Here is an 18,349-nt window from a genome sequence, read left to right on the forward strand (position 1 = left end):
ATGTGGTGAGCAAATATGAAACAAGTGTAAGGTTAAGAGAACTTAGTTTGTAGAAATGCCACCTCTATCCTGATCTGTATTACTGGTATTAGTTTGTTGAGCAGTCAGTGGAAACAAGTTTCATCACCAGAAAGGTCGTGTTCCTGATAATTTAACCGGGGGTGTGGTTACACTTTGTCTTTCGTATGAGGGCAAGAGGGAAGTATCTTCTCACTTTGTCTATAAACCTGCGGTTTCCTAACTCTCACTGACACTTGGATGGGGTGGCGCTGGTTTGCTAGTCTCTCCCCCAAAATGGCAAATTTCTCTCTACCTGCGTCCACACTTCACTCCTGAATTTCACACTGCTTCTGCTACTCATCCGGAGAAGTTAAACATTGTTGTGCTTTCCCACCCACCAGGTCCTCTCTGGAAATTCTTGGAGGAATTAGATGCCCTCCTATCAAACATCCCTGAAGATGGCTCCTGGCTTGTACTGCTCAGTGACTTCAACATCCAGACAGAGAATTTAACATCTGTCTTATTACCTTAACTACTGTATCCTCTGTCACTCTTTCTCCCACACTCTGAGGACCTCCTTACCTTTCAACCTCTTCTCTCCTCTTTCTCCTCCTTCTTATCTGCAGCTAAATCCAAAATTCAATCTTCCTTCAACAACCCCAAAACTCTCTATGATTTATGATTTCCCACCTCCCTCGTCCTTCCTGCCGAGCGACTTTAACTACTTAGTAAAATAGATAGATCATTTCCTGACCCACCTGTCCACTATCCACCTCTTCATCTGCACTAACTTCCTTTTCACCCCTCTCTCCCAGTGAGGCACGAACCCTGGTTACCTCCCAACCACCCTGACCTCCTGACCGCCTTCCTTTCCTCATCGACACTTTGACAACAGGTTGTTTTCCCAACACTCTAAAAGCAGCACAACCAGCTCCCCATTGACATCAGGACAGCAGAAACTCTACATATCTTCCGTTGCTAGGGTTAGAGTCGAATCCAAAATGCTAAGAACCAGTACCAGGGTTGGTTATCGTTTGGATTTTAACGATTCGGATTCTGCTTATCGATTCCGGTTCTTATTGGCCCTTAATTAAGATTCTTTGAGGGGTCAACACAGAGGCCTGTACTACGAAGCAGGATTTGTGGTTAGCTAGGTAACCCCTTCAGGGTTTTCCATCCTACGAAGGTGGATCACTTCTTACCGGGGTAGATCACCATGGTAACTGATGCTGAACGGCTAACCTGCTCCGGACTAAATCTCACTTTGAGTGTCTGTTAATTTACGCATTCACACATCGGGAGTGTTTTCTTTTGCCAGCTGTTCTTCCTGCATTTGGCAGCTTCAACTGTGTTACTGTTAGTCTGGATTATGTGTTGAAACTTCTTCGTATTTGTCTAATGTAGTTTACTCTTCCTTTGTAAAATGTGACGCTCTGCCTGTCTGTCTGCTGACAGTAGACTTGTTCATGTCTGTGATTGGTCAGATGCTTCAAACACACGTTCATGTGAACACGCTCATAGCCAGATTGAGAAACCCTGAGTTGATTTACCGAGTTAATAACCACCGTCGCAGGACCGCTTAGCGGGATCTCGGTTGTTAGGGTTAGTTAAACCAGCGGAACAGCGGGCTGGTGGTCTCGGTCCCTCCTCCCAGTCACTGGAAGACCCCTTTGCCGAGAGGAGAGCACTCAGAGCTGGGACCAGCTCTGGAGACAGACCTCTTACCGGCCAAAGTGTCTCCCAGCGGCGGGGAGGAGGGGCCGAGACCACCAGCCCGCTGTTCCGCTCATTTTCTGTTACCAGTGTAACGTTAGCATGAAAGCTAATGTTAGCTAGCTGCTAAATGAGTAAATGCTTCATCCACTCACAGCGTAGGAAAGTACATTGCTATCGCCAGATAATCAGTCATTAACACTGATTCACCAGATTTTATAATGAGCTGATGGTTTCATTTCCAGTAAAGGAGAGAACAGGCTGCTGCTGTGCTGTGATTGTGATGCTACTCAGTGGTTACGGGTGAAAACGATCAGCGCTGTGGCCAGAGGCGAGAAGCGGGGTCAGATTAGAGGGTGTTTTTTTTAATATAAATTTCATCCCGTAGTAGATTAAACCCAAACGGTCGACTCTACCTGGCCTTGTAAGATTAGGGCTGATTTAAACAGTAGATGGCGTGTTGAGACATTTTTAATCATGAAATACCAACTTTTATAAATTTGGTAAGAAATGTCAATATTAACAGCATTGATGCGTTTCATCACAGTTCAGTCATATCATTTACTTTAAAGCTTACAAAGTGCAGTTACACTTATAATAAATAAAAGCTATTTCTCTATCTGATGTACTTGCATGATTCTTGGGTTGTATCCACATGGTAGAATACCCTTATTGTAAATCACTTTGGACAAAAGTGTCAATGTAAATCTCCTGATCCCATTCAACAACATGTTAAAGCTTCCACCACTGCTGTCTATAAACAGAATTATGATAAACATGTAATAGAAACCTACTGTACCATCAAATGAAGCACTTTGACTCGTAAAACTTTATGGTTAACAACATGCTTATGTTCTCAAACTATACAATGTCAGAAAATAGTTAAATAATCAGTTTAGCAATCCTTGCACACAAGTAAACTATTTTCTGCTGCCATATTCAGACTGTTATTCAGACAGCCTGATACATTCAAGCCTTAAGCCTCGAGTACATCCAGGGTTTTTGTCAGTTCCTGCCAGCCAGCTTGGTTTTAAAAAATCAGTTTGAGAGATAATCCAAAGTATCATTTTCAAAATGATAAAATGCCTTAAAAGGCATGAATTTACATCATGGATCTAGGAGAGCCCTTCTGTTTGGTTTTACAAAATATAGGCCTCCACTAGTTTTATGTAACATAATGATCAGTCATGGTAATAGATTCACAACTATATGCTATATTCACTTTTATGTAAAAGTGTAAATACTTTCTTTCTTGACCTGAGATATGATGTCTGCATATTATAGACACATTGATAAAATATATTATATAAACTTACCTTTATAACGGCGTATTGTGATGCACTTTGCAGCTACAAGCAGAGCTAGACCTGCAACAATGATGACAGCTCCCAAAAGCAATCCACCAAAGAACGATCCAATGATGATGGATGAGTCTTTCTCTGAAACACATCAGAAAAAGCAAATGTAACACTCAAAATGTAACTGCATATCATGTACAGTACACATAGACTAGACAAAATAACAATTAAAGGTGCCTAAAAAATACTTTGTAAACTAATAAGACGTGAACAATTAAAATTATTTGACGATTAATTCGGCCTCAGAGCTACACCTGTGAACACAGTATGAGCAAAAGATTGTTAAGGAGAGCTACAGCACGAGAAATGTATCACGCTAAATTCAAATATGAATCACGGCTATATTCAATCATATTTTCATATAACCATAGAAAAGATCTGTGTGATTAAAAGAAAAGCATCTCTCAAAGATGCTCAAAGTTTCGTCATTGAGAACAATAACACAAGTCAACATGAAGGTTCTGCATCAAGAGATTTGAACGATACCGAGGTCCACAGAGTTGTAGCACATAAGTATGGCAAGCCGTTTTAACATCTATTAGCTAGACTGGATATTCATTAGAGATATCTGCAACGTCACTTTGACTTGTCAAAACTCTAATTCAAGATATCCGTAATTACATTTTGACTAGTACAATTCAAACTACTTTTGCCATTCATGTGTATGGGGTTTCTCATTACAGATATCTACAATTCAGTCGCAGATATCCGCAGTGTGAATTACGGATATCTGCAACTGAATTATAATTATAGTTGTGATTCCAGTTTCGGATATCTTTAATTCCCCTCAATTGAAGATATCTACATTGTCCTTTTTAATTATCTAAAATTAAATTCAATTGGAGATATCTATTACCAAGTTATAGATATCTTGAAATGAATTTTGATTAGAGATATCTCATTTGGAGATATCTTTAACGTTCATTCTGCTTAGTCAAAATGTAATGACAGATATCTTGTATTAGAGTTGTGACTAGGTGAGATGACGTTGTAGATATCTGTAATTACGTCAGCAGCAAGGACAAGTGGGAGGCAGAAGCTGTTCAAACATACCTTGGCGCTGCACTGCAGCTGTATGGGTTTATAAAGTGTGTCTGGAGACAATAAATCTAAATTTCTACCACAACTCTCTAGTGAACGAAGCTCTCGCTTTCCTTTTTCAATCCATTCCTTGATGATGACCTCTTTCTATTTCATGGCTATCTGATCCACAACAGCAAAAGCTTCTGCTGACACTGTTCAGATGCTTTGTTGGGCCGATATCCAATGGGAAGTCTTGATGAGCAACGTCATGACAACAACTCTGACTAGTCAAAATGAGGTTTGAGAGATCTGTTACTGTTATTTAGGATAGTCAGAACTGAATTACAGATACCTTTAACTGTTGTTTTCACTAGTCACAATGACGTTATAGATATCTCTAATGTTAATTCCTGATAGTCAAGCTTAGCTATTAAATGTTAAAACAGCTCGCCATACACACATTACAGATGTAGAGATCAGTGACATCATTGCTCACCTGGATTTTCACATGATCGGTCTTTCAGGATGAGTTCTGAAAGACAATTAAGAAAATTAATTTGTGCACAGTGCATGGGTGATATTATATGATGAGTAATGGAGTCATGAGAAAAGCAGAGAAAACAAAGCAACATCGACATTACAGGAACGGTTTGGCATCAAGCAGCCGATACCGGAGGTTTGCAGGCCTCTAACAGGGCCGGACAACGGAGAGCACAACTTTCAGTCCCAAAGAAAACCAGAGAAAAGTCCCGTTAGAGAAATAAAGGAATCTCAGTGCAGCCCAGTGCGGTGTCGGTGCTGGAGCTGAGGAGAGAGCGGCCGTTGCTGATGGACGGTGCTCCTCCAAAACATCCTGAAACTGCCTCCTCTCCAGGAGTAGACGGTGAAGAAGAGGGAGAGAGAGAGAGAGTCGTTGTGCTGAGATAATTCTGGTCTCACTTGTGATCTGATGAACAGTAAATTCATCTAAACTGGGTTGAAAAACGATGCAATCTGGTTGCCATGGTAATGACTTACATCTGACTATTAACCACACCCCCATTCTCTGTTTGAGAAAGAACGTAACCAAAAAACAGGAAGTAACACTGGCTGGAGGGCTTTAAGGAGGGAGCAGGAGGCGCACCCTACAGAGGCTAAACATATGAGAATGTCTCAAAGAGACATGAAATCAGACTTAAAGGATGACGCTGGTTTCATTCTATGGTTATTTTCTGTCAACAAATCTCATGAAAAGACCAAAACCAACTCGGTGTTAGTCCCTCTCTCAACACTTTGACTTCCTGTCTGTGGCTCTCAAGGTTGAGTGATTTCCTCAAACAGCTGCTCACTGTAGTTTTAATCAAACAAACAGCAGTGGATTAATCCACATGTAGTGCTCTAGTGAGTATTAGTGTCAGCAGCACAGTGGATGAAATAAACTACAGTGTGTTCACGGTGATGAAGGAACAGGAACTTTAAAACTGAGCCCACTACAGCAGCTTTTATAGTCTGCCTAGCTCCTCATCTTTATACGTTCAGCTTCGCCTGTCATACCTGCTGCTTCTCCACAAATCTGTTCATTGCCTCTCGGATCCTTTCATTTTCTTGATCTCTCTGTAACCTGGCTTTCATTTTGTTGAGCCCCCGATCAGGGCTTTCCACAAGGATATGGAGTAGCCAGCCAGAGGGAAACAGTAGCCAGCCAGAGGGAAACAGTAGCCAGCCAGAGGGAAACAGTGGCCAGCCAGAGGGAAACAGTAACCAGCCAGAGGGAAACAGTAGCCAGCCAGGGGGAAACAGTAGCCAGCCAGGGGGAAACAGTAGCCAGCCAGGGGGAAACAGTAGCCAGCTAGGGGGAAACAGTAGCCAGCCAAAGGGAAACAGTAGCCAGCTAGGAGGAAACAGTAGCCAGCCAGAGGGAAACAGTAGCCAGCTAGGATGAAACAGTAGCCAGCCAGAGGGAAACAGTAGCCAGCCAGGGGGAAACAGTAGCCAGCCAGGGGGAAACAGTAGCCAGCCAGAGGGAAACAGTAGCCAGCCAGGGGGAAACAGTAGCCAGCTAGGAGGAAACAGTAGCCAGCTAGGAGGAAACAGTAGCCAGCCAGGGGGAAACAGTAGCCAGCTAGGAGGAAACAGTAGCCAGCCAGAGGGAAACAGTAGCCAGCCAGGGGGAAACAGTAGCCAGCCAGGGGGAAACAGTAGCCAGCTAGGGGGAAACAGTAGCCAGCCAGGGGGAAACAGTAGCCAGCCAGGGGGAAACAGTAGCCAGCTAGGGGGAAACAGTAGCCAGCCAAAGGGAAACAGTAGCCAGCTAGGAGGAAACAGTAGCCAGCCAGAGGGAAACAGTAGCCAGCCAGAGGGAAACAGTAGCCAGCTAGGAGGAAACAGTAGCCAGCCAGGGGGAAACAGTAGCCAGCCAGAGGGAAACAGTAGCCAGCCAGAGGGAAACAGTAGCCAGCTAGGGGGAAACAGTAGCCAGCCAGGGGGAAACAGTAGCCAGCCAGAGGGAAACAGTAGCCAGCCAGAGGGAAACAGTAGCCAGCTAGGGGGAAACAGTAGCCAGCCAGGGGGAAACAGTAGCCAGCCAGGGGGAAACAGTAGCCAGCCAGAGGGAAACAGTAGCCAGCCAGGGGGAAACAGTAGCCAGCTAGGAGGAAACAGTAGCCAGCTAGGAGGAAACAGTAGCCAGCCAGGGGGAAACAGTAGCCAGCTAGGAGGAAACAGTAGCCAGCCAGAGGGAAACAGTAGCCAGCCAGGGGGAAACAGTAGCCAGCTAGGGGGAAACAGTAGCCAGCCAGGGGGAAACAGTAGCCAGCCAGAGGGAAACAGTAGCCAGCCAGAGGGAAACAGTAGCCAGCCAGGGGGAAACAGTAGCCAGCCAGAGGGAAACAGTAGCCAGCCAGAGGGAAACAGTAGCCAGCTAGGGGGAAACAGTAGCCAGCCAGGGGGAAACAGTAGCCAGCCAGGGGGAAACAGTAGCCAGCCAGAGGGAAACAGTAGCCAGCCAGGGGGAAACAGTAGCCAGCTAGGAGGAAACAGTAGCCAGCTAGGAGGAAACAGTAGCCAGCCAGGGGGAAACAGTAGCCAGCTAGGAGGAAACAGTAGCCAGCCAGAGGGAAACAGTAGCCAGCCAGGGGGAAACAGTAGCCAGCCAGAGGGAAACAGTAGCCAGCCAGGGGGAAACAGTAGCCAGCTAGGAGGAAACAGTAGCCAGCCAGGGGGAAACAGTAGCCAGCCAGGGGGAAACAGTAGCCAGCTAGGAGGAAACAGTAGCCAGCCAGAGGGAAACAGTAGCCAGCCAGGGGGAAACAGTAGCCAGCCAGAGGGAAACAGTAGCCAGCCAGGGGGAAACAGTAGCCAGCTAGGAGGAAACAGTAGCCAGCCAGAGGGAAACAGTAGCCAGCCAGGGGGAAACAGTAGCCAGCCAGGGGGAAACAGTAGCCAGCCAGAGGGAAACAGTAGCCAGCCAGGGGGAAACAGTAGCCAGCTAGGAGGAAACAGTAGCCAGCCAGAGGGAAACAGTAGCCAGCCAGGGGGAAACAGTAGCCAGCCAGAGGGAAACAGTAGCCAGCCAGGGGGAAACAGTAGCCAGCTAGGAGGAAACAGTAGCCAGCCAGGGGGAAACAGTAGCCAGCCAGGGGGAAACAGTAGCCAGCCAGGGGGAAACAGTAGCCAGCTAGGAGGAAACAGTAGCCAGCCAGAGGGAAACAGTAGCCAGCCAGGGGGAAACAGTAGCCAGCCAGAGGGAAACAGTAGCCAGCCAGGGGGAAACAGTAGCCAGCTAGGAGGAAACAGTAGCCAGCTAGGAGGAAACAGTAGCCAGCCAGGGGGAAACAGTAGCCAGCTAGGGGGAAACAGTAGCCAGCCAGGGGGAAACAGTAGCCAGCCAGGGGGAAACAGTAGCCAGCTAGGAGGAAACAGTAGCCAGCCAGAGGGAAACAGTAGCCAGCCAGGGGGAAACAGTAGCCAGCCAGAGGGAAACAGTAGCCAGCTAGGGGGAAACAGTAGCCAGCCAGGGGGAAACAGTAGCCAGCCAGGGGGAAACAGTAGCCAGCCAGGGGGAAACAGTAGCCAGCCAGAGGGAATTAATTTGGTGACCTGTGGTACATTGTAATGCTGCTATTCCATCATATACACTGATCTTAATTAGTGTGTATTTAATGAGTTTACCTGTCTGATTGTAAACATGTAGTTAGTGAATCATTGTAAAGGAGAATCAGGCTTCTAGTGTGTTTTAGCCCACAGTCTGTAATAGTTATTAATATTTAAAACCACATCTATTCCTGACTGATCAGAACTTTTCTAATTTAGAATCATAGACCTTATTTATTATTTATTTATTGACACCTTCACTGTGGTTTATTAAGACACGCCACAATGATGGTTAATTCAGATTGTTGCTGCTTGAACTGCTTTTGCATCAGAACAAACAGAAACTATAATGTGATGGGTCAAACAAACCAACAGAACTCCTCACTGACTGCAGGAATATCAGCAGGTCTTACTTTCCTAATAAGGCCTCAGCAATTACCACAGAGTTGGATTCAACATAAATTAACATTATTACTTCAGAGAGTTAATGAACTGTGTTTTATCTTGTCAGGTGTTAATGTGTCTGTGTCTGTCTGAGATACATGTGCTGCTGCTTTCAAACAATCTTGAAGTTAGAAGGAAACCAGAAACTGTGCACCTGTACTAATAAATATACAGCAGTTGTTCATGTTTTAACAACTTCTTGGTTGTGTAGTTTAAGTTGTACGTTCGAGGTGTTACTCGTTGTCAGAGGTTTAAACAGAAGACTAAACCTAAAATAACAGCTGGAGATAAAAAGTATATTGAGCTTAACTGTTTGATCAAAGTACTCACCAACAACAAGCTCAACGTAGAATATCTGACGTGGCTGAAGACGTGGAAAATCACAGGTGTAGTTTCCGCTGTCGGTCATCTTTGTATTTGTGATGATTATGGAGGCGATGCCGTACTTCAGTTGGTCTGGAAAATGTGAGACTCGACCTTTGAACTGCTCGCTCTGACCTGAACGTCCGTTGTTGTAATGAATGCCTGCATCATACAGGAACAGCTCGCGGTCCATCTGAGCAACTTTCCTCCAGACAAACAGCTCTGACTGAATGTTCTCCTTGGTGCTGAGGGAACAGGGTAAGATGACATCACTTCCTTCTTCTGCAAACACTTTGACGACACCTGAAAGCAGAAGCACATTTTAATCATTATGTTTAGATAGAGAAAGTCAGAAAACACATTTACATTGCTGACGAGCTCTCTTGGTTGTGGTGTAGAGCTCCAGGAAGTGCAGACAGTCTTTTACATCATCTGTTTTTTCCTCAATGCTGTGCTCGAAGGCTCTCATAAAGACACGATGCTGCAGAGGCTCTCCATCAAAATCTCTCTCTTTAGCAGATGACGAGTCTCCCCTTTACAGACATGCCCACTTTATGATAATCACATGCAGTTTGGGGCAAGTCATAGTCAAGTCAGCACACTGACACACTGACAGCTGTTGTTGCCTGTTGGGCTGCAGTTTGCCATGTTATGATTTAAGCATATTGTTTATGCTAAATGCAGTACCTGTGAGGGTTTCTGATAATATCTGTCATTGTTTTGTGTTAATTGATTTCCAATAATAAATATATACATACATTTGCATAAAGCAGCATATGTGTCCACTCCCATGTTGATAAGAGTATTAAATACTTGACAGATCTCCCTTTAAGGTTCATTTTGAACAGATAAAAAACGTGCAATTGATTTGCGATTAACATCCCTATGAAATATACAATAAATGATTGAGAAAATAACCTGCAGAATAATCAATAATGAAAGTAATAGTTTACTGCAGCACTAATTCACTGCATCAGTGCGTTTGTAGTCTTTGAACACAGTCAGCACAAATACATTAAATCAATGGAGAAAAGCTGTGAGACAGTACTGAGCAGTCAGTGGTTCTCAACCAGGGGTCCAGGGACCTCCAGGGGTCCTCGAGGGAGTTCCAGAGGGTCCCCAGAAGAAATGGTGAATAGTTTATTCACTATTTAATTCACTATAGAAGTGAGCCCAATGTGAGTAAGAGTCAGAAGTGACTATTCTGATCATAGGTTTCATTACCTCATCGGTTATTTCCTCAACTGTAGTCGACAACTGATCTAACAACCAAAATCTTTTCAGACGGACGACGTCCCCGAAGAGAAATCTGTTTAGATGGAGGTCTGTGACCTAATGTGTATTAATTCAGGGGTCCTTCACATGAAAAAAGGTTTGAGAACTACTGCTGGATGTAGACTACACATGCAGGAAACAGGGTTTCCACCAGGAAAGTGTCTGTTTCTCAGGGCGGGGAGTAGTAGTCGAGTATATCAAGCAGGGTAGAGTCAGTCCAACAACCTGGTGTAACACAGCAGACACTACAGGTCAATAGGGTAACAATTATAATGAATAGATACCACCATAAAACTTCCCCAGTTCATTAATTACATTAAGGCAATTATTTTTTTATTAAAAGTTTTCTGAAATTTGTTGTATATTATCAAATATGCGCCAGTTTTCATACATTTCCAGAACAGAAATGTGGACATTGAATAAAGCCAGGTTCAGAATTCTGGTTTCATTTTGTTGACATATTAGAGACACAGGTTTTTACTTTTTATCACTCCATAAATCACAAAATACTGTCAACAGCCACTAAAAAAAAAATCAATTTTCACCATGTTTTTAGGAATGAAATGTTGTATAAATCAGGCTATGGGTGATATATGAACAAACCCCTCTGTATAAACCTTCAGAATATAGAGAGGAATGAAACTGTAAAGTTTGGTGGATGTAAGAGCTGCTGAAGTGGAGATTTCTGACTTAGAGTCTGAGAAAAAAACTCATTCAGAGAAAACGGCCTTTAAAGATTATGGATCGTAAAATGCAGGTGAATATGGTAAAACATTTTAACTAAGATATCACTATGAAACTTCCCCAGTTCATTACTGACATGAAGACAATTATTGTTTTTATTACAAGTTTTCTGAAATTGTATGTTTTAATGTGTAAATGAGGCATTATCTGATGCTAACTGTTGGTGAATTTAGGAGAAATCTACAGAAGCAAATAGACAAAGTAGTCAAATAAATGTGTTCTATCCACTAGTCTGAAAGAAGACGTGTTATGGAAGACAAATAGGGATATGCTGTTTGCCTGTAGTGTGTCGGCTGCTTTGACTTACAGACACAACTCTCTGACAGTAACGAAAGTAAAACATTATAGGCCCCTCTGTGAGAGCTCTTTCACTTTAGCCCGTATGAGAACACAGACTGTCACACTAGGGATGTCACGGTACCAGAAATCTAGTAGTCGATACCAATACCAGTGAATTTACACGATTCTCGATACCAGTTCGGTACCATGGTAAAAAATATATATATATATATATCCCATGTAATTCAACACGCACTCCTTTATTAAAACATTTGAACATTACAAAAAACAGAGTTATGTAGCCTTTATACCTTTTGCCTTTTTACATTAAAATAAACGTCTATTAGCAATACAAAACAGAACAGAGGCATGTTGCCTTCAAGTATTTAAAACAAACAGTATTGTCTGGATGTCTGTCTTTGAGATGCTTTGCTCTCCTCCTTTGGAAAGAAAAGTAAACGGCACCGTTACTGCACCGCATACTGGTTTTATTGGTTTCTATTGAATCTATTGTAACGTTGCGTGTGGTTAACTAGTAGAAGAAGGGAGACTGGAAACGGTTCCTCTTCTGCTCTCAACAGAGCCGGATTTATTCCCTGCCGCAGCTCACAAACTACCCGGAGTTAAAATAATAACTGGCCGGTCGGGTGCTCAGCGTTTTCGCTCTCGTTCATTGCACGTAGCTTGGCTAACTAGCCAGATGCCTTCTTTCACGTCTCGTGTTGATGTTTTTTCTGTGCTGTTACGGCGTTCTTCTTCTTCCTTCATTTCAGGGCAGATGAGAACACTTGTAAGCGTATACTGCCCCCATTAGATCCGGAAGAATCACATCTCCAGTACCTCCGATCCGGTACCAAATGACCACTACAGGCATCGTTCGGTACCTTTGGTACCGAAGAAAACGAGTACCGTCACATTTTAGAATTTTGGTACCGAAGTATCGGTTCTCGTGACATCCCTAAGTGAGATATCTAAAGTTAAATGTCCCAAATAAACGGACAGTGGATAACCTTAACTATTGAACACTACAAAGTAATAAAGTCCTATACTCAAACGTTAGTATTTAACAATAATAACTAAAACTTTGGATCATTAACTATTCCTGTAAAACCGAAACCTTCTTTAGGCTCGTAGAGGAACTGCGTTGAGATCAGACAGCAGCAGCAGGGTGGAGCAGCAGCAGGGGGCGTGGTGACAGGAAGCTGCGGTGAAGTCGGACAGTTTCCAGCAGCCTTTAAAGAATTTACAGGAAGTCACAGGAAAAGCTACTTCCTGTTAGATCTGATCTGTAGGCCACTTGTAGTTTTCAGACCACATTAGGATTTATTTATATTTGTTTGTAAATATATGTGGAAATGTGCGTGTGTCTGTCTTTGAATTCTATCCTTTATTATTTTTATGTCCACCTTGTAAAGCACATAATGATGATAAGTGTTATAATTAGATAACCTTCATTATTATAATAATTATTATTATCAACCACACAAGATGTTTGTTAACAGATGAAACCTTCATTGAACAACATTAAACTAATAAACTACAATCTAGTGTTAAATATCACAATTACACAGAGAGTTGTGACTTTCTACAACACCTGGTGTTTGCTGTCAAAACTAAGAGCCAATCAGCTCTTTGATCAGGCGACAGCCAGCTGTTTCCCATCATGCCCTGGGTCTTGCAGTCGGTGAAGAGCAACTGCAGCGCCTGGATCTAAAAACTGCGGCCGCCTCGATCTTGTGAGGTTATCGTTGCCTACGTGTGCACGACGTCAGAGCAAGTCGGCATCAAGTCGGACACAAATCTAACCGGCATGCATTACACGGCGATCGATTCTGCGCAGGCCTGGCTGATCTCCATCGAGTCTGTTAGAAGCTACAGAGATTGGAGAGTAAATGTTGCTAATAGTTTATGTGACAGGGTCAAAAATGACTTATGCATGATTTATGTTTTATGGTATTATATATTTTGCATGTTTTATGGTTTTTATTCTATTTTGTATATTTTATCCGTGCTTGTTGGTTGCTTTTAATATGTAGATTGAAGTGTGTTTTTAAGATGTCATGAACTGGACCCGTGGACAGTCACACCCCCAATCAAAGAGACTGATGAGGTGGCTAATGTTAGTTCTAGTTTCAGGCTGTTTAGTCATGTCATGAACTGTTTGTGAGACGTGTCGAGACTGTAAATTTAAAGGTTAATATTTTACTGATTGTCAGAGCAACTTGTTAGGTTTAACCTGGTGGTCAGCTGACCATCTTCTTTGTCTAGTTTATCATTTGTATTTGTGTCAAAACAAAGTTGCACAAACAACATTTCAATTTTTTCCCCCTAAAGATCGTATATTAAAATAAGATAAGATAGACTTTATTGTGCCTGGGCAATAGTGCTGCAATCAACTTAAAACAATACAAACACATGTCAAATACTGCACATCCCTGAAAACTATATAAATATTAGGGCTGTCAATCAATTAAAATATTATTAATTGCATTATAGTCTTCAGTTAAAGCTGCAGTAGGCAACAATTTTTTGGCATCATTCCATAATAACCTTTCAGCATATTGTAATTTAAGTGTTCTGAGAGAAAACTAGACTTCCTGCACCTCCTCATGGTACGGAGCCCCCCTAGACCCCTAGGAGAAAATGTGTATTCATTCGTGCCCTCAAGTTAGTAACTCTCGTGCCCTCAAGTTAGTAACTCTCGTTCCCTCAAGTTAGTAACTCTCGTTCCCTCAAGTTAGTAACTCTCGTTCCCTCAAGTTAGTAACTCTCGTTCCCTCAAGTTAGTAACTCTCGTTCCCTCGAGTTGCCCCAAACTGCATGTGATTATCATAAAGTGGGCATGTCTGTAAAGGGGAGACTCGTGGGTACCCATAGAACCCATTGTCATTCATATATCTGGAGGTCAGAGGTCAAGGGACCCCTTTGAAAATGGACATGACAGTTTTTCCTCGCCAAAATATAGCATAACTTCGTAGCGTTATTTATCCTCCTTCAAGCTAGTATGACTTGGTTGGTACCAACGGGTTCATTAGGTTTTGTAGTTTCATATGATACTAGTATCTTCACTCTAGCTTTAGAACTGAGCCCTCTACGACCTCTGAAAGATTGATTGTGTTAATGCAAATAAAGAAATGAATGGCGATTAAAACGATTTTGAATTAACCTGTTAACATTGACAGCCCTACTTTTTATGCCTTTTTTCAACATATTATAATATGACTTCTTATACCTTTTTTTCAATTTACTACTCTATGACTTTTTTAATGATTTTTTTTCAACATACTAAACTACAACTTTTTATGCCTTTTTTTTTTACATATTATACTATGACTTTTTTTCGATCCCCACCCTCACATCAATGTCCGGAGCCCGACAGAGTGAGGCGAGCGTCTCTTCCCAGGGTTTACCAGAGATACAACTGGGGGGGTTATGCAACAGAAAACCAGAAATTGTAATACATTTTACTGCGTATTTGGAAATGTGGTTTTACCGTTAGCCATTTCCATAGTTAGAAACTATATTTCATCTATTCAAACTATATTATATGTTTGATATTATTATATTAGTTTATATTAGGATGCTCTGGGTTAGGGTTAGGGTTAGGGGTTATGCATCATCAGGGATGTTATATGTGTGTATTATGTGATCAGGGAACTTAAGTTGTTTTCCAAGATCCACTCTCAGCTGCCAGTCTGGGATTAAAAGGATTACAAACATAAAGGAATCCACTAGCTCAGGGAGGACAGCCGAGAGAGAGGTAAAACAGCCACGAGGTTCTGCTAAAATGTTACGCTAAGACCCTTTTAAAATGTTTAAAGACAGTGATAAAATAACAGCTCCCATAGGTAGATCAATAAAATATTTAAAATAGATCAAAATGGGTACAATAATTAATAATACGTAAAGCAAGACTAACAATACACGTCGCAGGTTAGTAAAATAAATTAAAGTGCTATAAAAGATGTTATAAGTGCTGTAGAAGGAATAAAAAACATCAAGCCATGCAGATTGTAGGTTAGTGTTAAATATATAAATATAAATATAAATATATACAAACAAATAAGTGCTATTATTTAAGACAGATATCTTTATCAGGTGTTTAAAAGAAGCTATATGATCATTTGATGTGGTGTAGAAGTGAGCTGCTATAAAAACATTTGTCCAGTAGATGGCGTCAGTGTAAAAGGGATGATTCACTCCAACTTTCAAAGACACCAGGGGCCTCATGTATAAACGGTGCGTACTTACTAAAATGTTGCGTACGCTGTGTTTCACGCTCACGCCGGGATGTATAAAAATCAACGTGACGTGAGAATGTGCGGGCCGTCCTCCAAACTCTGTCATCTGGCAGTGTCAAACTTCAAAGTCCTGAAACTCGCTAAATGTGTAAAAATAATTTTTCCACTCACCTTACTGAGCTTTATTTATGATGTGGGATCAAAAAAAACAACCCACATATTTCTTAACTAGTTTGCGCATAAAGTTTAACATCAGAGAGGCACAACAAAAACACATTTAAACCTATTTCCCAGAGATGACATGACTTAACCACCGTGCCAAAAACAAAATCGCGTGCTGCACAATGTGGCAAACCACCGTGGTGAGCCTGTGTCCCCTGGAGCTACAGATGGATGAACCGGACCCTGGCACACCTAACAATGAGCCAAATGCAGCAGCTATACGGCGCCGTTTAGATGAGATGCACAGAATGTAAAGCAACGAGGTGAGTTGAGACAAACATTTTTTTTTAACAAGGTCTTTTAATATATGACTTATCCCACCATCATTCATTCTTTTTAATTCGTTGCATATATATATATTATCCTTCATTGTATTGACAATCTCTCTCTGTGACTCCAGCACAGCGTATAGTATATTTGAGGACGCGGCCAGACCGGCGCCTCTCAGCAGTCAAGGCACGGGGCGCAGCTGATCGTGCGCCTTCGGAAGCCTTCGGGAACCTTCGGGAGCGCACGGTCAGCTGCTGTGGAGACGTTGCGTTTGTTACTGATTCCTGATGAAAGACCATCAAATAAAATATGTTTTCTAGCTTCCACCTCAGTAACAAACACTTCAATTTCACACTCTGTGAAATTCTTCCTTTTTGTTCCTTTTCCAGCGTATGAACAAACAAAGATGTTTGTTACTGAGGTGGAAGCTAGAAAACATATTTTATTTGATGGTCTTTCATCAGGAATCAGTAACAAACGCAACGTCTCCACAGCAGCTGACCGTGCGCTCCCGAAGGCTCCCGAAGGCTTCCGAAGGCGCACGGTCAGCTGCGCCCCGTGCCTCGGCTGCTGAGGGGCGCCGGTCTGGCCGCGTCCTCACTAAATATATACTATACGCTGTGCTGGAGTCACAGAGAGAGATTGTCAATACAATGAAGGATATATATATATATGCAACGAATTAAAAAGAATGAATGACGTTCTTGGTGGGATAAGTCATATATTAAAAGACCTTGTTGAAAAATAAATGTTTGTCTCAACTCACCTCGTTGCTTTACATTCTGTGTATCTCATCCAAACGGCGCCGTATAGCTGCTGCATTTGGCTCATTGTTAGGTGTGCCAGGGTCCGGTTCATCCATCTGTAGCTCCAGGGGACACAGGCTCACCACGGTGGTTTGCCACATTGTGCAGCATGCGATTTTGTTTTTGGCACGGTGGTTAAGACATGTCATCTCTGGGAAATTAGTTTAAATGTGTTTTTGTTGTGCGTTTGTGATGTTAAACATTATGCGCAAACTAGTTAAGAAATATGTGGGGTATTTTTTTATCCAACATCATAAATAAAGCTCAGTAAGTTGAGTGGAAAAAATATTTTTACACATTTGGCGAGTTTCAGGACTTTGTAGTTTGACACTGCCAGATGACAGAGTTTGGAAGACGGCCCGCACATTCTCACGACTGGTCTAGAGTTTGCGGCACGGTACGCACATTCTCACGCCACGTTGATTTTTATACATCCCGGTGTGAGCGTGAAACACAGCGTACGCAACATTTTAGTACGTGCGCACCGTTTATACATGAGGCCCCAGGTCCCATCCGTACTCGCTGCTCAACCTTAAAAGTACCACTAATGAAAGTGCATAATAAAGGAGGATAAAATTCATAAAAGGCAATAAAATATACAATGTAAAGGAATACAATATAAAACATAAATACAATGTAATGGAGTAAAATAAATAAATAAAACATTTCAAAGGTTAATGTGAATAAAGGAAACATGCCATTAGTAGTTAATATAAAGCATTTTATGTTGATCAGCGACGTAGACTTTGATGGTACTGTAAGGGAAGGAAAAGGGAGGGAGGGGAGGGGTTAGAGTTAAAACCTCATGGGAGTTCCTATCAGGTAAGTGTTAACTTTATATTGTAAGTGTTTGATATCCAGAATAATCTAAAGACTTAGTATTTTTCATTAAGACCATTAGGTTCAATAGTTTTAAGTAAACGGATCCATTTTCTCTCCGCTGTCCGTCTCTGAGCCGTGGACCACACGGTTGCTTTCCAGGTCCACAGTTTGCAGGTTATGTGGGCCGTGTAGTTTGAAATGTAAATATAAAACCGTGTTGCCATTACCTCTTTCCATGATGTACTTATGCTGCTTGATCCTGAGAATGATTGCATTTCCTGTTTCGCCGATATAGAGTTTGTAACAGGCCCGACATCTAATGGCATAAAGAGTAGGGTTAGGGTTATATATCATATAGGTTAGGGTCATATACTATATAGGTCAAGGTTAAGGTTATATATTATATAGGTTAGGGTCATATACTATATAGGTCAGGGTTAGGGTTATATATCATATAGGTTAGGGTCATATACTATATAGGTCAGGGTTAGGGTTATATATTATATAGGTTAGGGTCATATACTATATAGGTCAAGGTTAAGGTTATATATTATATAGGTTAGGGTCATATACTATATAGGTCAGGGTTAGGGTTATATATCATATAGGTTAGGGTCATATACTATATAGGTCAGGGTTAGGGTTATATATTATATAGTGCAGCATGTCGAAAAAAGTCATAAAATATCATAGTATAGTGTCAAAAAAAGTCATAATA

At 42.0% G+C, this 18,349-nt stretch overlaps 1 protein-coding gene across 8 annotated transcripts in view; it reads right to left on the reverse strand.

The window, feature by feature from the left end:
- LOC141775076 (hemicentin-1-like) overlaps positions 1-18,349 on the reverse strand; it is a 181,424-nt gene that overhangs the window by 3,832 nt on the left and 159,243 nt on the right. For all 8 annotated transcript variants that reach the window (XM_074648006.1, XM_074648017.1, XM_074648051.1 and 5 more), the window contains one exon: positions 3,030-3,152. In XM_074648006.1, the coding sequence (XP_074504107.1) occupies positions 3,030-3,152 (123 nt within the window). The remainder of the gene's footprint in view (positions 1-3,029; positions 3,153-18,349) is intronic.

Source organism: Sebastes fasciatus, chromosome 1 (assembly GCF_043250625.1).
Source record: "Sebastes fasciatus isolate fSebFas1 chromosome 1, fSebFas1.pri, whole genome shotgun sequence".
In the NCBI taxonomy this organism is placed as follows: Eukaryota; Metazoa; Chordata; class Actinopteri; order Perciformes; family Sebastidae; genus Sebastes; species Sebastes fasciatus.